General features: G+C 39.9%; 1 protein-coding gene across 1 annotated transcript in view; it reads right to left on the bottom strand.

Moving 5' to 3' along the window:
- Window positions 1-19658, bottom strand: part of plekhg7 (pleckstrin homology domain containing, family G (with RhoGef domain) member 7) — a 31475-nt gene that overhangs the window by 11490 nt on the left and 327 nt on the right. The window contains exons 2-11 of the mRNA XM_015352066.2: window positions 18049-18892; window positions 16930-16952; window positions 8601-8719; window positions 7562-7602; window positions 6429-6524; window positions 4762-4914; window positions 3511-3606; window positions 2193-2291; window positions 1116-1229; window positions 506-680 (exon numbers count right to left, since the gene is read on the bottom strand). Of these exons, the coding sequence (XP_015207552.2) occupies window positions 506-680; window positions 1116-1229; window positions 2193-2291; window positions 3511-3606; window positions 4762-4914; window positions 6429-6524; window positions 7562-7602; window positions 8601-8719; window positions 16930-16952; window positions 18049-18723 (1591 nt within the window). The 5' untranslated portion in view covers window positions 18724-18892. The remainder of the gene's footprint in view (window positions 1-505; window positions 681-1115; window positions 1230-2192; window positions 2292-3510; window positions 3607-4761; window positions 4915-6428; window positions 6525-7561; window positions 7603-8600; window positions 8720-16929; window positions 16953-18048; window positions 18893-19658) is intronic.

The following is a 19658-nucleotide window of genomic DNA, read 5'->3' as shown; positions in this document are numbered from 1 at the left end:
TGAAAGCCTTTATTTTTAAAATTTGTCTGAGCAAACAACTGCAGTACATGCATTAAACTATGAAATAACTTTGCTTTTGCCTCAATATAAAAAAATAATTAAAAATTGTTTTTTTACAAATGAAGTAAATTTACATAATCCATACTAAAACTTTCTTCAGGCGTGTCAGTGAATCGACAAATTTCAAAAGCAGAAAATTCAGAAATATTAAACAACACATACATATGTGTCATCTAGACAAGCAGACAGAAATCCAAAACTTAAAAAACACCCAATTCCCTTAATTTATTTTTTCTCTTGCTTGTCACAGATCCTCTTAAACAAGGAACGATTTGATGACTAAGTATTGAAAAGCAGAATTCACATAAATAGCAGCAGTCTCACATGCCTGGCTGAAATTTTCCGAAGGGAGTGGTTATAATAAATAAACGCATTATGAATGCACGACCGCACTAGACAACTGGTTTTTACTTGTTGGGAAAACAAAGCGTGAAAGAATGCTCACGTATGGATCTCTCCACCAGCTCCACAACAGACTGGATCGTGCCTCTCTCCCTGTCACTGCTGCTTTGCTTGGCTATGTTCTTCAGCAGCAAAGGGTAGCGGGTGAACCTCTGCATCGGCGCCACCAGGAGGTCGGCCAGGTGTAAGCGCTTGCACTGCTCGTTGCGCTCACACCACTGAGGAAGAGACAAGAAATTGAGTCAGAACAGCAGGTCCTCCGCAGTGATACCAGACAGGACAAGGAGCCCAGATGTAACCAGTAACGCAGTATGTCCCCTCTGCTGATTGCATGTTGAAACCTGCCACTTGCTGAATACAGGCTGTCAAATGATGGGTCTGGGCTTTTCTGACCCAGAGGAAGGTGTTCATGTAAAGGGACACAATGTGCTTTAAGCTCCCAATTAACCATTAATTAGGATTAATATCTAAGGATAATTAGAGCTCATTAGGTTATAAGTAAAATTAAATAAACGTGTCAGGTAAATGTCTTTGTCGTCTAGGGATCATCTTTCAAAAGATAGCAGGAATGAATATGAACACAACAAAATCTGTCTTTTCAGTGCCACCATCACTGAAAACGTGTTCTGAAAATGTGCTTTTCAGATTCTTACTTTCAGATACGTCCCAAAGTCTTCCCTTTGCTTCAGGCTGTCGAGGTAAAATACTGCTGAGGAGTAGTTGAGGCAGTATTTCTGTTGACAGTAACAAATGCTCTCTTTGAAAACCTACAATACAAGCAGAGCGCAACACAGCCTTTTAACTTGCAGGCTACCACTGAGATAACTGACCAAAGACCTAAATCACAGACTACAGGGGGCAACTGATGCAGCTGGAGAGCAAGAGAATATTTCATTAGAAACACCATGGCAGTACCTCTACACATACAACACTTTCTGACACTATGTCACATGTGAAAAGCAGCACTCTAAAAAGTCTACCAGGTGTTATTTACAAATGTACTTACACCAGCTTTCTCAGCACTGTGCCACATTCATTAACAGTCTTTGAAGAGAAAGCTTTTGCACAGTTTACCACCCACTCAAATCCTACTGTAACCTGAAGGGAACAGTTCTGTACAGCACCAGACATCATATTGCACAGCTTTACATCTCAGTCAGTTTGTTCCAGCTGTCTTCAAGGCAAATAAAGCCCACCTGCTGAGAGTCTAATACTAAACAAATTATACCCTAAAGAAAAATCCAGTGACTTTAATTGCTGTATATCTGAAACCTAGCCCTGAAGCATAATATATGTATTTTTTAAAGTAGAATTAACATTGCTCCTTCTGTAAACCTTAAGACTTTGCCCTTTGTTTTACCTGGGTCTGAATCCTTTACTACTGGGCTTCTCTTTTTTCTTTACCATTCAACTTGTACAGAAATATGAGCTGGGCAGCTGCACTCTGTACACCTTCAAACTCAGGGAAAGAGTTGAGAAAAAAAAACTAGTAACATTTGAGCTAAACTGGAGGTGAGAGATTATTTAACGAAACTCTTTACATACAGTAGACCACATTTATGTTTGCCTGATGGAATGCAATTTCAGTGCTATCTACATTGGCTCATTTCTTTGAATAAATATTCCCCTATCATTCTCTGTATTGCACTGAGATTTGAGAGGACAGTACGTGGTGTTTTAAAAGATAAGAACTAATGGCGAGGCATTAACACAGACATAGAAACACTTGCCTTGGTCAGTAAATTATTCAAAGAACTGGACTTCTTGTCTCCTGATTCCCAGGATTCATTTATAGCCCGCAAAAGGTTGGTCAGGAAACCAAAACTCACCTGCACAGGAAAAATACTGTTTTAGTCACACCTGATAAGCAAAATGCACCTCATCATGCCTAATCAAATATCTAAATGCCAAAAGGACATTCTTCTATTTCAGCACATGCCCTTTAGATGTATATTTCTCTATGATTAAAATTTGAAAACTATATTTCTTTGAACAGAATTCAAAACAAGTCCTGATGTATGTTAGTATGTTACAGCAAACCTGATCTAAAAAAGTGATGATGCAGATTTGTCAGATTTGCTGCCTGTTGGCACGATTGTTAAGAAAAAAATTCATGTTATGAATGAAACAGCATAACATGAAAATTTTAACCCTTGAGAGGGAGTCTTAGGATTCTAGGACATTTCTGTATCACAGCAAGCCATGCTAAATCTCCTTTAAATCATATTAAGGCTACACTGTGGCACAGCACAGCTCTGCTTCCAGGCTACACTTCCAGACTTCTAGACTGCCAGATCGTGCCTTTTGTATGGAGTTTGCATGGTCATTCTGTTTGTGTGGTTTTCTTTGAGTGCGGCAGTTTCCTCCCACCTCTTGCTGTCATGCTAGCTCGGTTAACAGGTTTCTCTGAACTGTCACTGTGTGAGCCTTGTAATAAACTGATTTTGCATCCTGAGTGTAGTCCCACCTTGTGCTCTGTGCTTCTGGTATAGGGCCTGAATTGGTATGACTCTTTCAAGAGGAGTAAACGGCTTTCTGATAATGGATGGAACAACCAAACTGAGCTAATTCTCAAAGGTGGTTTTCTTCAAAAGCACTGACAAAGGACATCTAGCAGACTTTTTCAGAATGAATAGTGACAAACCAGAGGTCCCAACTGGAAACTATATGTAAGAGCATTTAAAACTGGGAACATAGAACTGAGCTTCCTGACAGAAACGGATGGATGATATTCAAAAACTAGATGGTCCAAATGGGCTTCTGTCATTTGTAAACTTTCTTCTAAAAACACACACGTAGGTCCCAGCATCATTAAATGACCACACTATATTGCTTCATAATACAAAAAAATAGGTTTGAGAAATTTTGAAGAAAGAAGCCAATAAATGTATCACTTTCCAGTTCAGCATGGAGTGCAAAAACTCACAATGCTGACAATTAAGAGCTGCGGATTCAGCAACATTCAAGTCACTTCAACACCACCGACAAAAACACTTTTCTTCTTTTCTAGAAAGAGTGCCCATGAGATGCTAACGTTCTGCTTCTTACCAGGCATAACTCATTGAGATTGGCAAAGAGTCGCCAGGGATCAACATCAAAAAGATAGTCACTGTTTTGTAAGCCTGTGAGGGTGCTCAGAAAGACCTGTAAGAGAAAAATAGACTTTTATTGTCCAGCAACAAAGCTTTAAATCCTCTCTCAAAAGACATGTGTACTGTATGTGACACAAACATATTCAAAGTACAGCCAAAAATGAACACAGTAGTAGTACATCTTACTGACACAATATTATTGCCTTTCCCCTTCATGCCAGTAAGATAAAGGACATTTAAATGAGACTATTTTTCTCCCTGTGTAATTGTAGATAGGCTATTTAACAAGACAAAATGAAACACTATTCATTGGGGTACTCTGTACAGTATATGCGATGGAGCAGCAGTGAGATTTGTTTTGTCTTTCCAAACTAGCGAGAACTGATCCGCTACGTCTTTTAAACAGTGTGGTTCATCCTCTATGACAGGGACTAAAACAGCCACTGATCAACCTGGAGCTGTTGTGAGGTACGTGAAGGTGCATTTGCTTGAAACCACAGTAAGACTCAGATCTAGTAATTAGATCCAAAGAGAAGCTGAGAACTCAAAAGGAACAGGCAATTGTAGAATCTAAGCAATTATTATGATAAATGAGTATGAAGCGCAGCCCTGGTAAAATGTGTGATTGTTGCTGTGTACCATGTCTTTTCACTGTAACCTTTTTCAAACTCTCTTCACACTCCATGAAACTTTTCTGCTGCTGATAAAAAATAGTGAGACCACAATGAAGAAAGCTGACAGATCCTCTAAGATCCTCTAAAAATACTGATGTAGGTCACATATAGCAGATACAAAAATAATTAAAATTACAAGAACCACAGTATAATACTACACTGTGATTTACTGATAACGTTTTACAAAGCAAAATTAACTCTAGGAACCTGATGAACTACACTACAGAATTCCACATGACTTGCCAGGGAAGGTATTTAGAGAAACACCTGATAATCCACCATGAAAAACATTCTTCATCTGATTAACACAGTAGCTTTGCAAAAAGCATTAAGAAAAAATGTTTAAGGTCATGTGCAGCCCGTGTTCAGTTACATTGTGCCACAAGAGGCAAGAATATTAAACAGACTCACAAGAGAAGAGTCATAATTATATAAAAAATAAATGCAAGTATGTTGAATAAGATAGACAATCAATCGGAAATTCCAAAGCATATCATTACAGCCAAAAGAACATATTCATCATACAGTCTTACCTCTTTAAGAACCATCAGCTGGTCCAGAAAATAAACACATTCACTGGTGAAGAGCTCCCACACAGCTTCCTCCTTCCTGTAGTCTGGGTGGGAATCTGAGGCCTTCAGGTCACACGGAAGTAACAAACTCAAAAACTCTGCCAGTGTCCAGTCCTGGGCAGCAAAACACAGGCTTCACTTGTAGGATCAATCATTTTTGCTATTTAGTTTGCTTGAAAGAGTGTGTATTAAATGTAAGGTTCTAACAATTATAGGAACTATTTGGAAGTTGAACTATTTGGTTGTTAATTCTATTTGGAATTAACAATCTAGGTAACTGTCATCATGGATTTAAAAAAGCTACTGTATGTTTTGCCTAAAGTGCTTCTTAGAGTTGGACAGAAATGGACACACAGAGCATATGATATGGTTTTACATTTTTAAAAGTCTCCTGATTGAGGTCCCATAAAAGAGTAATTATCGAATTACAGGTGGAAGGCAGTCAGGGATGTGTATGCAATGGGATTGAGAAGTGGTTCATAAATAGGAAACAAAGTACAGATAAGGGGTGATGGAATTAGCGGCATACCGCAAGGATGTGTACTAGGAATACTGCTCTTCCTAATTCACATAACTCATCGACAGTAGATTCTGGCATAGTTAGTAGAGCAATCAGGTTTGTAAGTGACACCAAATTAGGAGGATTAGCAAACATTGTACACCTGGCAAATGACATTTAATAAATGTAGGGTATTGCACGCAGGTAGAAAAAACAGACTATAAGGAAATGGGAAATGTTGAGCTAGAAGAGGCTACTTATGAAAGAGACTAGGGTGTTTATGTTGACATCTCCTAGATGATGTGGGGGACACTTAAAACCATAGAATTTAAATCAAGGGACGTTAGGGTAAAATTGTATAATGCTCTAACAAGACTCAATTTAGAATATTGCGTACAGGTTTGGTCACCATGTTGTAAAAAAGGTATTGCAGCTCTGTTATCGGTTCAGAGAAGGGCAGCTAGAAACATTCTGGGGATTAAGGCAGTGCCCCACACTGAAGGGCTAAAGGAACTAAACTTTTTAACCATCAGCTGATTTTTTAAAATCTTGAACAGAGAATATTATGAGGGGACAAAGTCAACCCAGATGATTTCTTCAAAACGTACCATGAAACAGAAAACAGGGGGCACTAGTGGAAACTGTGTTTAAGTGCATTTAAAAGCAGAACAGAGTCGTGGGAGTATGTAACTGTCACGGAGGCTGGAGGCTGGCCGTGGAGAGAGACCGGCAAGACAGGAAGACCCTATGCGTAGCCTCTCGACATGCCATCCCAATGCTGAGCCAGGAGGAAAGGGAGACCCGGAAATATTTAGCCCCAGACAATGAGACACACCAGAAAAACATGTAATACAGAGGGAAACTAGGAACAGGACAGAGCAGGAGCCTGACAGTGACAGTAACAAAATTCCCAGCCATGTTGTTGGCTTCTTGGTTTCTTTCAACAGATGGATGGATTGAGCTCCTTGAATCAATTAACTACAAACTTCCAAAAGGGTTAGATGCGCCAAAAAACCTCCTCTCATTTGTAACCTTTCTTAAATTCTTAACTGTTCCGACAGGATCTCTTGGGTACTGGTCGGATAACATCATAGCAAATTCAGCCACACACCCCCCCAGTGAAAATCACCTTGTACTTCTGAAACTCAGAATCGCTCCAGTCTTGAATCTGTAGTTTTGAAAGATATTTCTCCATGTCAGGTACCAGCTTCATCTTGTCTTTTGTCTGACAACACAAACAATGAGAAATAAGCAACATGTGAAAACAGCAAATTTGCAGTGCATTTGTCTGCAGGCACATTGGGCATAAGGTATGGCTTAAAAGTGTAATACTTAATGAGCAAGGGAGGTTTAACTATACTAAAAGGAAAAAAAACATGACGATTTGGCTGGGGGCACCTCTTCAGGTGTGGCAGAGTGAGAGAATGGCTCGAGGAATAGGAAGTCAAGGGGTGGGGAAAGAAAACGAAAGAAAAAGGAGACGTGCATCTTTTTCAGGGATTCCAGGACTCTTATTTCAGAAGCTCCATAAACTAGGGTCAGACCTTCCACCATCGCAGAAGGACAGGCTAATGGCTTTCCTTTTTTCAGAGAAAAAAACTCTAACCTAACTGCTAACTTCCCCATTCACATACAGACGTTTGCTCTTCACAGGACTTCTGGAATTCAACCCCCAGATCTCCATTAGTGTTTACACTTTCCTTCCTGCTCTTTCTTGTGTTCTCCTTTGTTTTATATCCCAGCAGCTACCTTCCTCTCTCTCCCTCATGCCTGAAGAAGGCTCAACAACTGAAACTCTGAGTTTTTTTCTTTCCACTGTTCAGTACAGAGATAACCTCTACTTGTCCCAATTATTATAAACACGAGTTACACAATCCTCCGCTTTAGTGTTATGATAACCTGATAGATGTGGGTCGATTAGACTTGCATTGCTTTGTTATCCTTTGTGTTTCATGCAGCAACCAAATCATGATACACGTCAGTTGCAATTTCATTATTTACACTTGCAGGATCATTATGTAATTTTTTAAAGAATAATTTCAATGCAACTATTCTGTGCTATACCTACAGTTCATGCTATCCAATCGAACAAGCTTTCAGAGACAGGCTTATTGTTGATTAAGGCTGTCGCATAGTCCAGCACCTGTCTGTAACTGACTACAGAACCTCGTGTGACATTCTCAGCATCACTGTGCTTCACGAAATCATGCCCATGCTAATTCCTTTCAGCAAAAAACAAAAACAGAAAAGAACACCACTTACCGCCCCACGTTTCGAGAAAGGCCATTTTGATTTCTTGGTATCTATGAGAACAAAACATTCGATTCTGGGTCCTTTTATCAGTATATGAAACAGAATATTTGTCTGTAAAAGACAAACTAACTGTTCTTCTTTAAAACGTTTAATTTGATAATGACCTAGATGCGTAAGATACGGAAATCACATATTGCACTTTCAAAAATGATACAACAGCAGACACCAAAAAACAAAGCAGACACACAAAGACAAAAATGTTGCTGTTGTGTATGGTTCGGTTCACACTTTCCATGCTGTTGATTTGCATTGACACATTTTAAATTTGCCTCTGCACTCCCAGATTAAATGAAACAAAGAAGCTGTTCACTTCAAGGAGAAGTAGGAATGAAAGGCAAGCTTTGTTCTAAATGAGGGAATATGATGAGGATTTTCTGTCCCTGCTGCTGAGCATTTTGTCTCCCTTATATTCTATTTTATTAGTGCCAGAAATGAAAAAAAAAAGTTATCAGGAATAATCAGTAGGTTATCTCCCACTCCATGCATATTCACAAAGTGTACAACATGACTAATGGCGTTTAGCGCTACAAGTTAGTCAGTCGTGTATTTAGCTAGTGTACGTGTACTTTCTGAACTACAGTGATTTCCTTGAGTGAACATGATAGTACGTTTTTTGTCTTAAACCCTAAATGGGATTCTCACTATAATAATTTTTGTTAATTCAAAATTAATACAAATTATTATATTATTAGATATTATAAGATGACATTGAGACCACACAGAACTATATATATATAGTTATATATATAGTTATATATATATACAGATGAATCTCAAATGAAGAGTGTTAGAAAACAAAGGCTAAAAATCAAATGTAGCATAAAGCTGGGAAATCCACAAAACAAAACTAATTTAAAGCCATGCAACTCCAAACCTCGGGTAGCTGTTAATTATTGGTTAATTAGTTAATTGGTTTGGTTAATTGGTTCATTAGTTTGGTTTGCTAGATCCTGACTGTAGAAAGTCCCAGCAGGTACAAGAGTCTCACCCAGCAATGAAGAGCGGCTCAGGTAGTCTGCAGCCCCATCGGACACAAAGAGATCCCCTGGAGACATATCCAGCCCAGGTAAACTGACCACAACTGAGCTTCGCCGGCGCTCCTGCAGTCTGGGAAACAACAGATGAAAACTGCGTCATGGAGGGGGAATAATAATAATAATCAACTTTATTTTATATAGTGCCTTTAAGGTGGCTTCTCAAAGCGCTTTACAGAAAGACGACAACAACAACAATAAAACAAATACACAAGATAAGCAGGAGGAGAATACACAGTTAGAGGAGACAGTAGATGTTGGTACAGAATACAGTAGGAGCAGAGGGGTAAAGAACAGAACCAGTTAAATAAAGGTTCTTCTAAAGAAAGGTTTTGAGTCTGGATCTGAAGTAGTTTAGAGAAGTTGACTCTGATATCCTTGGGGAGAGAGTTCCAGAGCTTTGGGGCATAACAGGAGAAGGTCCTGTCACCCATTGAGTGTAGACGGGCTTGGGGGACAGTTAGGAGACCAGAATTAAAAGAGCGAAGGTTGCGAAGTGGAGTGTAGGGCGATAATAGTTCAGACAGGTACTGAGGTGCCAAGCCATGCAGAGCCTTATAAGCGAGCAGGAGGATTTTGAGTCGACACGAAACTTGACAGGAAGCTAGTGCAAGGACTCCAGGATAGGAGTAATGTGATCATTTGCACTAGACCTGGTCAGGCTGGCTGCCAAATTTTGGACATACTGGAGTTTGTTCAATGTGGATTTAGAAACACCAGCGAGTAGAGCATTACAGCAGTCAAGTGGGGAGAAGGCAAATGTGTTGATCAGCTTTTCTGCCAAAGTTAGCAATAAAATAGGGCGTAGTCTAGCAATATGTGAAAGATGTTTTGACAATATGCTGCATATGTGGGTCGAATGTAAAGCCTGAATTAAATATCACCCCAAGGTTTTTCAATTTAGATTGAAGCTCAAGTACAGTACCATCCACAACTAGGGTTACAGGATTGGCTTTACAAAGTTGATGGGTGGTGCCAATAAGCATGACTTCAGTCTTGTCATAGTTAAGATGAAGGAACTTTTGAGTCATTCAAGTTTTTATGTCAAAGATGCATTTAGATAGAATAGAGATAGCCACAGTAGTGTCAGGATTGGTATGGATGTACAGCATATTTGAGTATTATCAGCATAGAAATGATAGTTGAGGCCATGTGATCTTAAAAGCTGTCCAAGTGGAAACATGTAAATGCTAAAAAGTAGGGGGCCCAGTATTGGCCCTGAGGAACACCAGACTTAACGAGTTCAATTTTAAGACCTAAAACTGCCAAGAAAGACAAAGTGACATCAATCAGTGAGGTAAGACTTGAACCGTTTGAGAGCAGTGTCAGAAACTCCAAACACAGTCATCATTCTGCTTCGAGTTCTGCAGATCCTTCTGGACTTTTTCTGCAGAATTTATCAAAATGGTCAGTTCAAGCTCCTCTATTAAAAGAAGATGAGATTGTGTGACCCTTTTATTAAACCTAATGAAATGGATTAGCAAATGCATATGAAAATATACAAATGTTAAATAACTTAACAAATATGCTCCTCCAAAAGATGCTCAAGTAAGTCAAAAAAGCAAGATGATATCAGTAAAAAACAATGAAACATTACCATAAAATAAATGCTATTATACAGTCAACAATCATACAGCAAGTAGGTTGTGATTTAATTTTAGTGATATAGTCCTTTAATATAGTCCTTTAATAGCTTAAAGTCTACAGCTTCTGTATGAATTTCAAACTCCCAAGAGTCTTGTATAAACTGCATATATAAATACATAAAAGGAGAGGCACTGGACAATCATCTCTTCTATAACATCTGCCAACCTTATACACATACCAAGAGGAAATGATAGACTCCTTTTAGGATTTGTGCTGAGCATTTCTGAAATGTTTCAGGTTTTGCCGAAAGTTAATGAAGATTTAGAAGTCAGACGTTTACTTACAAGTATTCATTCAAGTCACCGTTAAACCATTGTGAGTTGACACCTCAATTGTGGCACACAGAGAAAGCAGTTACTCTGCTTTGAAATGTCTATAGTTTTGAAATGTTTTACAGTTTTTTAAATATAAAAAATCAAAACTGCTTTGAAGACCAGTGTATTGGAATTTCACAAAGAAATAAACAAAGAGCAGTGCTCTGCCTTGAAGCCACAGGCACTGCCTGCGTCACCAGCTGCTGTTCTGAAGGTTCCAGATCTGACACTCCCTAAATTCCATTAGAGAAACAGCCAGAGCTTGACATTTACAGCACTGCGAAATATTTAATGTTCAGGTGGGGAGCTGCTTCAGCATACGTAGGCTGCAAAGGAACAAGTAATAGGTTTATTCCATACTGAGAAGAGAAGAAAGAAAACACAACGTTTCGGCATTGGAGCCTTCTTCAGGTGTCATTTAATGTCCATATTTGTATCTACAGACATTCATAAATGTTTGTACATGCCTCCTGTATTTTTAATTAAGATCTCTATTTAAAATTGTTTGAAAGCAGAAAAAATAAAGTATTTTTTAAGTTATTAAGTTAAATTCTAAATTAATAATAAACACATTGATTTAAAAAGCAAACCCTTCCTAATTTCAATTAATAAAATGCCTTATAATTGAAAAATTAAATATTTTACACTGGCACTTCTAATTCCAAACTAGTGTTGAGAACAATTTTGAAATATAATTACCACATTACCCGCACACGTATCTGGGCTGATAATTTAAGGACAATAACAAATATTCAAGGTTGCGAACTTAAGAGAGTGTGGAAACCTCTAACCACACCTGTATGCTTTACAAGTCTGCTGTAAAATAAAAAAAATATTTTGAAATACTATATAGAGAGTAGAAGGTCATTGTAACTTTTTCTTCTCATCTATGTTACTGTTAAACAAAGCTTCACAACAAAGTGCAGAACTCAAACTGACATGCTAAACAAGGATTGTGAAACAATCCAATTAAAAGCATAGAGTTTAAAAATATTCTACAAATGTGTAAATAATTAATTGTAGGTTAAATAAGAACAGCAAACATAACACATGGGTATTACTTAGCAACAAAGCTTGACAGTCAAATTATGATGCACAACTTATTGGAAGTGAGCTGAGTCATATCTGATAAGACAGGCATGATTGTGGCTTAAGGTTGGTTAAAATATAAAATATGCTCCCCAGACATTTATTTACATCCACTGGCAGAACTGAACAGAAATCTTATTTTTTAAAACTTTATTAACCATTTGACGGTTGCTCATGAGGGAAGGAGGCAGCCACACAGCGTACAGCTGTTGGTTCTGATGGCTGACACTGGTTGCAGTAAAATGTGTGAAACTAACAACACTCTCGAAACATAAAGAGCTTATGAAAGGTTACAAACAAGAGGACACTATCTGGCCAATCTAGCCCATGTGGCTGCTAGTATCTGATAGATCTGAAGATCTTTCATCCAGCCAGCATGTAAAAGAAGCATGAGTATCAGATTCAGTGCCAGTGCCAAGAGTAGGAGGCACTTCTACCCAAACCTGTCACAAACACCCAAGCGCTCCCACATTCTCACGAGCACTACTCTTCGTAAAGCCCACGCACCAATTACAGTAACACCGCACTCGTTGTAACGGGAGCCGGTCCAGGGTCCCGTGAAGCATAGTTCTGGACCCTATGCAGACGGTATAATCCGGAAGTAAGAGGAGAAGGACGACGGGGAGGAGATGACGTGGATCAGGGCAGGTTGACAAACAGGGGGGGGGGGCGTGACGACAGTGAACTGGTGCTCGGGGGGCGTGGCCATGGCAAACAAGTCCAAGGGAGTCCAGGGGGAAATCTGGGGTGAAGTCCAAGGTCCATCCGAGACGAAGACAAGACAGAGTTAAAAACTGGAACAGGATCCAGTACAGGGACGGGGAATAAAAACGGGATGACGGGGCCAGGCGCTGTGAGTCCCAGACTCAGCTGGGTCAGGACGCCGATAGGAGGCCTATGCCCTCAAGCCGCGGACGTTGGGCGACTTGATGGTAGGCGGGCCTCTGCGCGTCCGTCTTCCAGTGCAGAGCAAGTCATGTTGCTGAAGCTGAAACCCTGGCTCCTTTCAGTATGTGATCTTTGGATCAATTACCTACAAGCTACAAAACAGGCAAATAATTGCCTCCTCTTATTTGTAAACTTTCTTATGTTCTTGTCCTATGTCTGTCACTTGAATATGATCTTCTTCCTGATCCTTTCACTTTCTTTATTAAGATAGTTTGATTCCCACGAGGTTCTAAGAAGCAACCTGAGGCTTAAAGTGTCTTATTGCTACTATTGTTTTCCCTTCAAGACATCAAAGTGTGCTGATGCACTCTGTAATGCCATAACACATAGGTTCAACCAGATCATCGTGGAAGATTTCAAGAAGATTTTCTTGAATATTAGATTAATTTTCCATTCGATGTCTTTCCATCAGTGTCCTTATACAAGCTGCAGTATATTCTTCTTATTTCTTTAGATCCCAAACACTGAATCACTAAGGCATGGTAAATCAGCACTATATGGAGAAAATTACAGCTGACACGTTTTTACAGATAACACCGAATCCTATAAAAAGTGTGCAAAGTTCAAAGATAGCTCCAGTTTTACTCTGCAAAACTGACCCCATAACCTAGCCCAGGATGAGACATGGACAAAGCGCACTGGCCTTTGATAATGTGAAAAGCTCCAACTGCAACCCTCTCCAATGGTGGTGCATGTCTGCAAGTCTCTGGGGGGCCACAGGGGTCGCTGTGCACGCTGAGAGCCAAGATGGCCCCGACCAGTTAGACCCAGATGACCCTCAACAGCACTCTTCCACTTGGAGAATCAGTTAAAGGTGACCCAGCCTCGAGCCCGTGACCATAGAGCCACCTGCACTTGAGTAAGAACCTTTAATGGCTCAGCAACTTGGGTGGCCTTAGTATGTACCTTCTGCCTAAAAAGATAAATATGTATTGATCTGTATTCGTCAGCCACAAAGTGACTAAGAGAAAAAGACTATTTGGATTCCCTTATTCTTGCATTAGCAAATTAAAGTGAATGAATTTCACCTACATACACAGGTCTTTTTCTACGCCACCAAATTTTTTTCCGCACATCACAAGTTACACAGGTATACAATACATCAACAGGCTATTTCAGGGAAAGCCTAACTGCAGAAACCTCCATCTTGGGTGCTACCAAGTTGTTTTTCAACCTGATACTCCTGGGAAATGTGAGATTAGCATTTGCTTAATAAGCGATGATGTGTTTTGCCTGTAGTTTTTACAATGCCTCGCTGTACATGAGTATGACTGCCTTAAGGAGCCATATCCAGGGTGGATACAACCCTAGCTGGCAACGCTATCTGGCAAGGGGTTATCAGTAAGCAAAGGTCAAGCAGGCCTGTAGAGATGCATCCTTCTCTGTTTTGCGCTTGTATTATTTTTCCTAAACTGGTGCCAAGGCTCTTCTTTCAAATAAAAACGTTTGTTTAAAAAGTCAGGAGAGGCAGCTCAATAACACGGAGCAGAAATACAAATGAAGCAGCACAGTTTATTGTACTTTACAGCTGTTGTGTAGGGAACCACTGTTAATTCTACATGTTCAACTAGAAAAAAAAGTCATCCTTGTAGATCTCAGGAGATAAGGAAGGCTTCTCCTGGTCAGTACTGGGTTACTAGTGAGACTTCCCGGTTCCTTAACAGCACCTACCCAGAGGCTGTGTGATGCATGAACTCTGCTCTGCGATTTGATTTGATTACTGGTGTATGTTGTGGATGGTACTGTACGTGAAGATTTGTTGGGTGGGTGCTGTTTATTATTGGCTTTGCTTTGTATTGTATGTCTTTTAATTGTTTGAGCTCTCCCAACCCCATTCCGTGTAACTAGCAGTTACGGCAAGTATTGAATTTGGATGGGAGGCCTCTAAGGTACACTGTGGTGACCAGTGGACCAGTATTTTCAAACCACAGCCTCAGTGTAGTGAATGGGGAAACTGTGCTACAAGAGTGCTGTCTTTCAGACGAGATGCTAAAAACTTCCTTTCTACATGTCTACACTATTCATAGCATAGGAGTAGGGCTGTGAGCCCCGATGTCCCTTGGAACATACAGTAAGCTACTAATGAGCAGAAAGGTTACAAACAAAAGGGGGCCATTCTTCTCTTCCAGTGATCTTATCATCACTAAGCACACTTTATTAAGGCTTAAAGAGAGAAGGGAATAAACATTATCAGGAACAGTACCTCATAATTAATTTCATGCATTCATCTTACATTATCTGCATGACATTTATCCAAAGCAGTTTACATGTAATGCCCCTTTATGTAGCATTTTGCTGAAGCAATCTGAGTAAAGTAACTTGGTCAAGGATGGAACAGCAGTGCTACCTGAGATTTGAACCCACAACCTTCCAGTTATGAGTCCAGAGCATTACTTACTGCTGTCAGCAAAACAGGACGAGGGTGTACTGCTGCTCTCCTGGAATGCTAGTCCACCACAGAGCAGAATAATTATGAAAGTTTAGAATAGCTAAACTGAACCTGCTCTGTCTGTCTTTGGAAGATGGAAGGAAAGCAGTGGACCTTAAAAATAATTACTGAAACATGAGAAGAACTGGCAAACTCAGAACTGAACCCAGGATCTACACAGCCATGATCACAAACACCATCGCAACATGCCACCTGAACTGAATTCAAAGGAAAAGGCACTGCAAGGTCTTGAGAAACTGTCATTTGCAATTCACTTTCCCTGAGAAAATGCAGGTTATTGACTTTGGGGAAATAATGGAGCCCAAGTTCAAAGTAAATAAACTTCAAGGTAAAAGTAAACAAAAAAATAGAATAATTTTATTTATAATGTAACCAGTCATTACCACTCATTCTAACTGCTCAAGTGTTTGCTTTAAACACAAACATTGTCACTATGTGACACATATGGTATTGAATAGAGAAGAGACACACATTTTTAAGGTGTAAAACTTACCTTTGAACAATAACATTTCTCTGCTTCAGAAAACTACATTTAACCTTCTCACTCCACGTCAACGTTCCCACTTTGGTTTCTATTATTCACAGATTTTCGTTGCATTGCTCAAACGAACTTGTTAGATGGAAACAAAAGGTCAATGCACAAAGAATCTGCAAATATTAGCATTAGCATTGCAGAAGGAATGTTTGAAATGGCCAAACGGTCCACCTTCAGAATTCTGGTGGGTGCTAATCATGAATGTCACTATGTGCTCACGCCATCTGAGCATTTGATCATCCTATTTTTGTTCACAGTCTTCAAAAATAAAGAACAAATGTACAACTACATCTGCACATCACAAAGAAAATGCACTGTAGCTTCTGAACAATTTAACAGTAGCTTAAAAAAGAAGGGCTCATCTATGTTTTATCACTATAGCCAAAAGAACTACTGTATGCTCTCAAACCAAATAAAATAAAGGTTTAACTCTAAGGACCAAGAACACTGGAATACGAAGCTACCACATCTTGATTTAGAACACTATAACAAACGCATGAATAAACTAATGCTTTTCAAATGACTACTGAAATAATTCAGATGAAAGAGATGTTGGGCAAAGTACCAAAAATAATTATGGGAAAAGAAAATGTAATACTGTAATTTAATAAAATATAACAAAGGCTATTTGTCAGGTTGTGTATGGCCTGATTAATCCACACAATGTTAATGAGCCCATTTCTTTTTTACACACAGCTGAGCAAGGTATTTCAGCTCATTCTCAGTGTTGACCATGGAATAATCAGTACAGCGAACAGTGAGCATTTACTGGACACAGCCATCTCCTTGCAAACCATCAGTGTTTTTTTAAAACAATGGATCTTTGTGCACTCTTGTATTTTGCAGAATTGAATTACAAATATCAAAACGATTGCAATCAGCCCTTTCTCGGTCTGTCCTCTTGATAAATCCCGAGTTTGGGATTTAAAAAAATTAAGAAGGTAAAATGTTTTGTTGATTTTGGGAATCCATTTGATTTCAAAATAAAGGGCATGGTACAAACAACTGGTACACAAGAGCATTCAGTTCATTCTGACCAGCTTTTGGTTGTGATTAACAGAGTTGATAGATCAGTGAATGTCAGAAATCAGATATTACTGTCTGAGCATTTTTTTATGTTTCATATGTGTTGGCCAGATGGCTATCAAACAGGTCTAGTGGATCTGGTACTGTGGAGTTCCTCCAACTCCTCCTCCTTTTGCATTCTTCATATTGAGTGAAAGTTCTTCAAAAAATATTTTTAAATTGACAGAAACAGAATGTTCAAAGCATCTAAATTTTACTAAATTCTGCTCACTTACCTTTTCTGGATGGGTTCATTCACCTATGAAAAGGAAGATAAATTGATTTAAGTACTGATGTCTGAACACTTTTCTCAGGTCAGAAGTGACACAATCATTTTAAACAATGGAGTGTTTTGTGGGACAACTATACAACAGGAATTCCAGTGAATGTTTAAACTAAAAAAGGAATTATGATTTTCAGGTGGAAATAAATCTCCATGTTTACTAATCTTCATTTAAAAACAGGCATTAGTAATAACAAGCCATGTATTTGTCTTGATTATATTGAACGTGTATATTAAAGCATATACAGATACTGCACATAGAGAGATTTACTTTTTGTACTCCAATACCAACTGCTATGTGTGCTAGCAGAATCATTTCAGAAGCCTGAGGTCTCCAGGCTAGACCACTGCCTTCTCTTTCTCACATAGATAATTTAAAATAAAATGTGTTTGGAACTGAGCCCATCTTTAAAACCTGGAAATTTGACCTTATAAGTTTTCTGCACACACACACAGATTTATACAGTCACATTTCATCAGCCTGCCTCAAACAAACAGCCCCTTTCCTGCAGGATTTCTCCAGTGAAGGAACCTTGTTACGAGCACAGCTGAAAACCCTCCACAACAATCATGGACCTGTGTCATGTTGAAGCTCAGTGTTTGTTTAGAACTGCTGGGTCATGTGAGTAGTGTTGAAACTGCTGAGTCATAACACTCTTCATGGGCTGGCTACCCTGACAGGTCCGTTATGAGCAGTGGAAAAGGTTCCAGGATATGGTGGCTCTCTGCGATATGTGCTGTACGTTCTTGTTCCCAAGTTCTACCATATTGCAAACTGTCTCCAAGACGTAATGGCAAGGTGAACCTCTATTTCCCTGATAATGGGGTAATCTCCAGTTCTGTTCTCCAACAGATCCTGTTGACTAACCCACTTTATCATGGCCAAGTCCATGGTTTACAATCAGAACACACACATTCTGTTCCACCATGCCCCCAACTCTCTTCAAGACCTTGAATTAAGCAGATAGTTTAAAGTGTCAGAATCTTTAATGACTTAATGGAATAAACGGACAACCTATTATAATTCCAACAGAAATGATTTTTTTTTTCGGGCCTACCTAAAAGGAATTACCTCATTAGAGTCATCCGCAATGTCACCCTTTCTACTGGAACTTTCTCTTACAGCCTGAGACTCCGGGTTCCTGCAAACCAGCCCATTGCCCAGCCCGCCTGTACTGAGTCCATCGCTGCTGTCACTGGATGGGGATAGACCAGACTCATGGTCTTCGGTGAAACCTGCAGCGAAGCCTAAAGAGGAGGGCAGACTATGTGCCAACGGAGATTTCTGTCTGTATGCAGGTGATCGGGGAATAATAAGATGTGTTATGCTGTCCGAGCTCTTTGAGTGAGGAACGAGACCCAGTGGAGTCTCTGCCTTTGTGCTGTTTGTCTTCCCAGGGTCACTGAAATCCAGCGGGGGGCGTCTGATGCTTCTTCTCATTCTCCTGAGGGTGGGGGAGGTGGAAATCCTGGCAGGGGCTTGTCTGTCGAATTGGAAGAGTGGCGTGAGGGCTCTGTTGTCCTCTTCCACCGGGATGGTGCTCTTCAGTTTGGAAGATGCCAGTCTCATCACCACGGGATTGCAGGTCTGGGTCTCCTTGTCCTCGGTGAGAACGGGGCTGGTTTGGGTTTGGGCACTGGAGCGCCCCGCCGACCCCTCGTTCGGATCCTGCCATAAACAGAGAGTCCAGCCCGGCTCTTCGTCAAAGTCCTGTGCGTTTTCGATCTCCCCCGCCGGCTGCTGCATCTTGTTTCACCTTAGACACTCCGCGCCAGAAGGCATGATGCCGTTTTGAAAGAGTAAGGAGTGGCGAGGCTTTTATTTCCGTGAGACTTCAGTTCCACCTTTTCATCTCTCCAGATGCTGTCATGCGTTGGTTTTTTTTAGCGCAACCGTGGGTAATCCAGGCACATTCCTGAGAACAATTGAAAAAGCCTTAGTGAAACGATCATAATGACAGCATCCACCTGTGTTCTTAATGTGGGGATAGTCACGCTGGGCTCGCCTTCAGCAATTCAACTTTGTCAAGGCAGTTGAATTTGTTTTGACACGCCGGCCTGTCTAAAAGATTAACCACCGCACCGTTTATTGTAGATACGGTGGCCCAATTAATTAAACGTTGTGCATTCATTAGAAAAAACTTTGTTTTAATCCGCAACCCCCTGCAAATATTTCTACCATCAGATCTGTCCCCATGGATACTCGGGCACGTTGTGAGATTTTAACATTTGGGGACCACAAGATGTCACTAATGCGTTGGGATCTCCGACACCTTGCGTTTATATTCTTCCTGAAGCGAGGGCTCCCTTAAATGTCAGCATACTCAATAACTTACTAAACTGAACGCAACTCAGTAACTGAACTAATGCGCAAACCTATGTAAGACACAGATGCGTGTACAGTATGTTGAATGCTGAAAGTTGTGGTGGCAGATCTTTTATATCAAGGAATGGGATATATTTCAGGAAACGAAGCCATCAAATATTAATGATGAAAATACAGCTAATGGCATTTCATTGCTGTGTGTTAATGCCATGTAGTGTATGTACTGAACTGAATGTGCGCGCATGTGTGTTCAATTGAAAATAAAAAACGTTTTAGCCATGTCTGATCTTGTTAACTCATATTTTTCCTCAAAACCACAATACACAACCACAAAAACATGACACGTAAAGAGAAAC

Source organism: Lepisosteus oculatus, chromosome 7 (assembly GCF_040954835.1).
Source record: "Lepisosteus oculatus isolate fLepOcu1 chromosome 7, fLepOcu1.hap2, whole genome shotgun sequence".
NCBI classification, from domain to species: Eukaryota; Metazoa; Chordata; class Actinopteri; order Semionotiformes; family Lepisosteidae; genus Lepisosteus; species Lepisosteus oculatus.
This window is presented reverse-complemented; position numbering and strand designations above follow the sequence as displayed.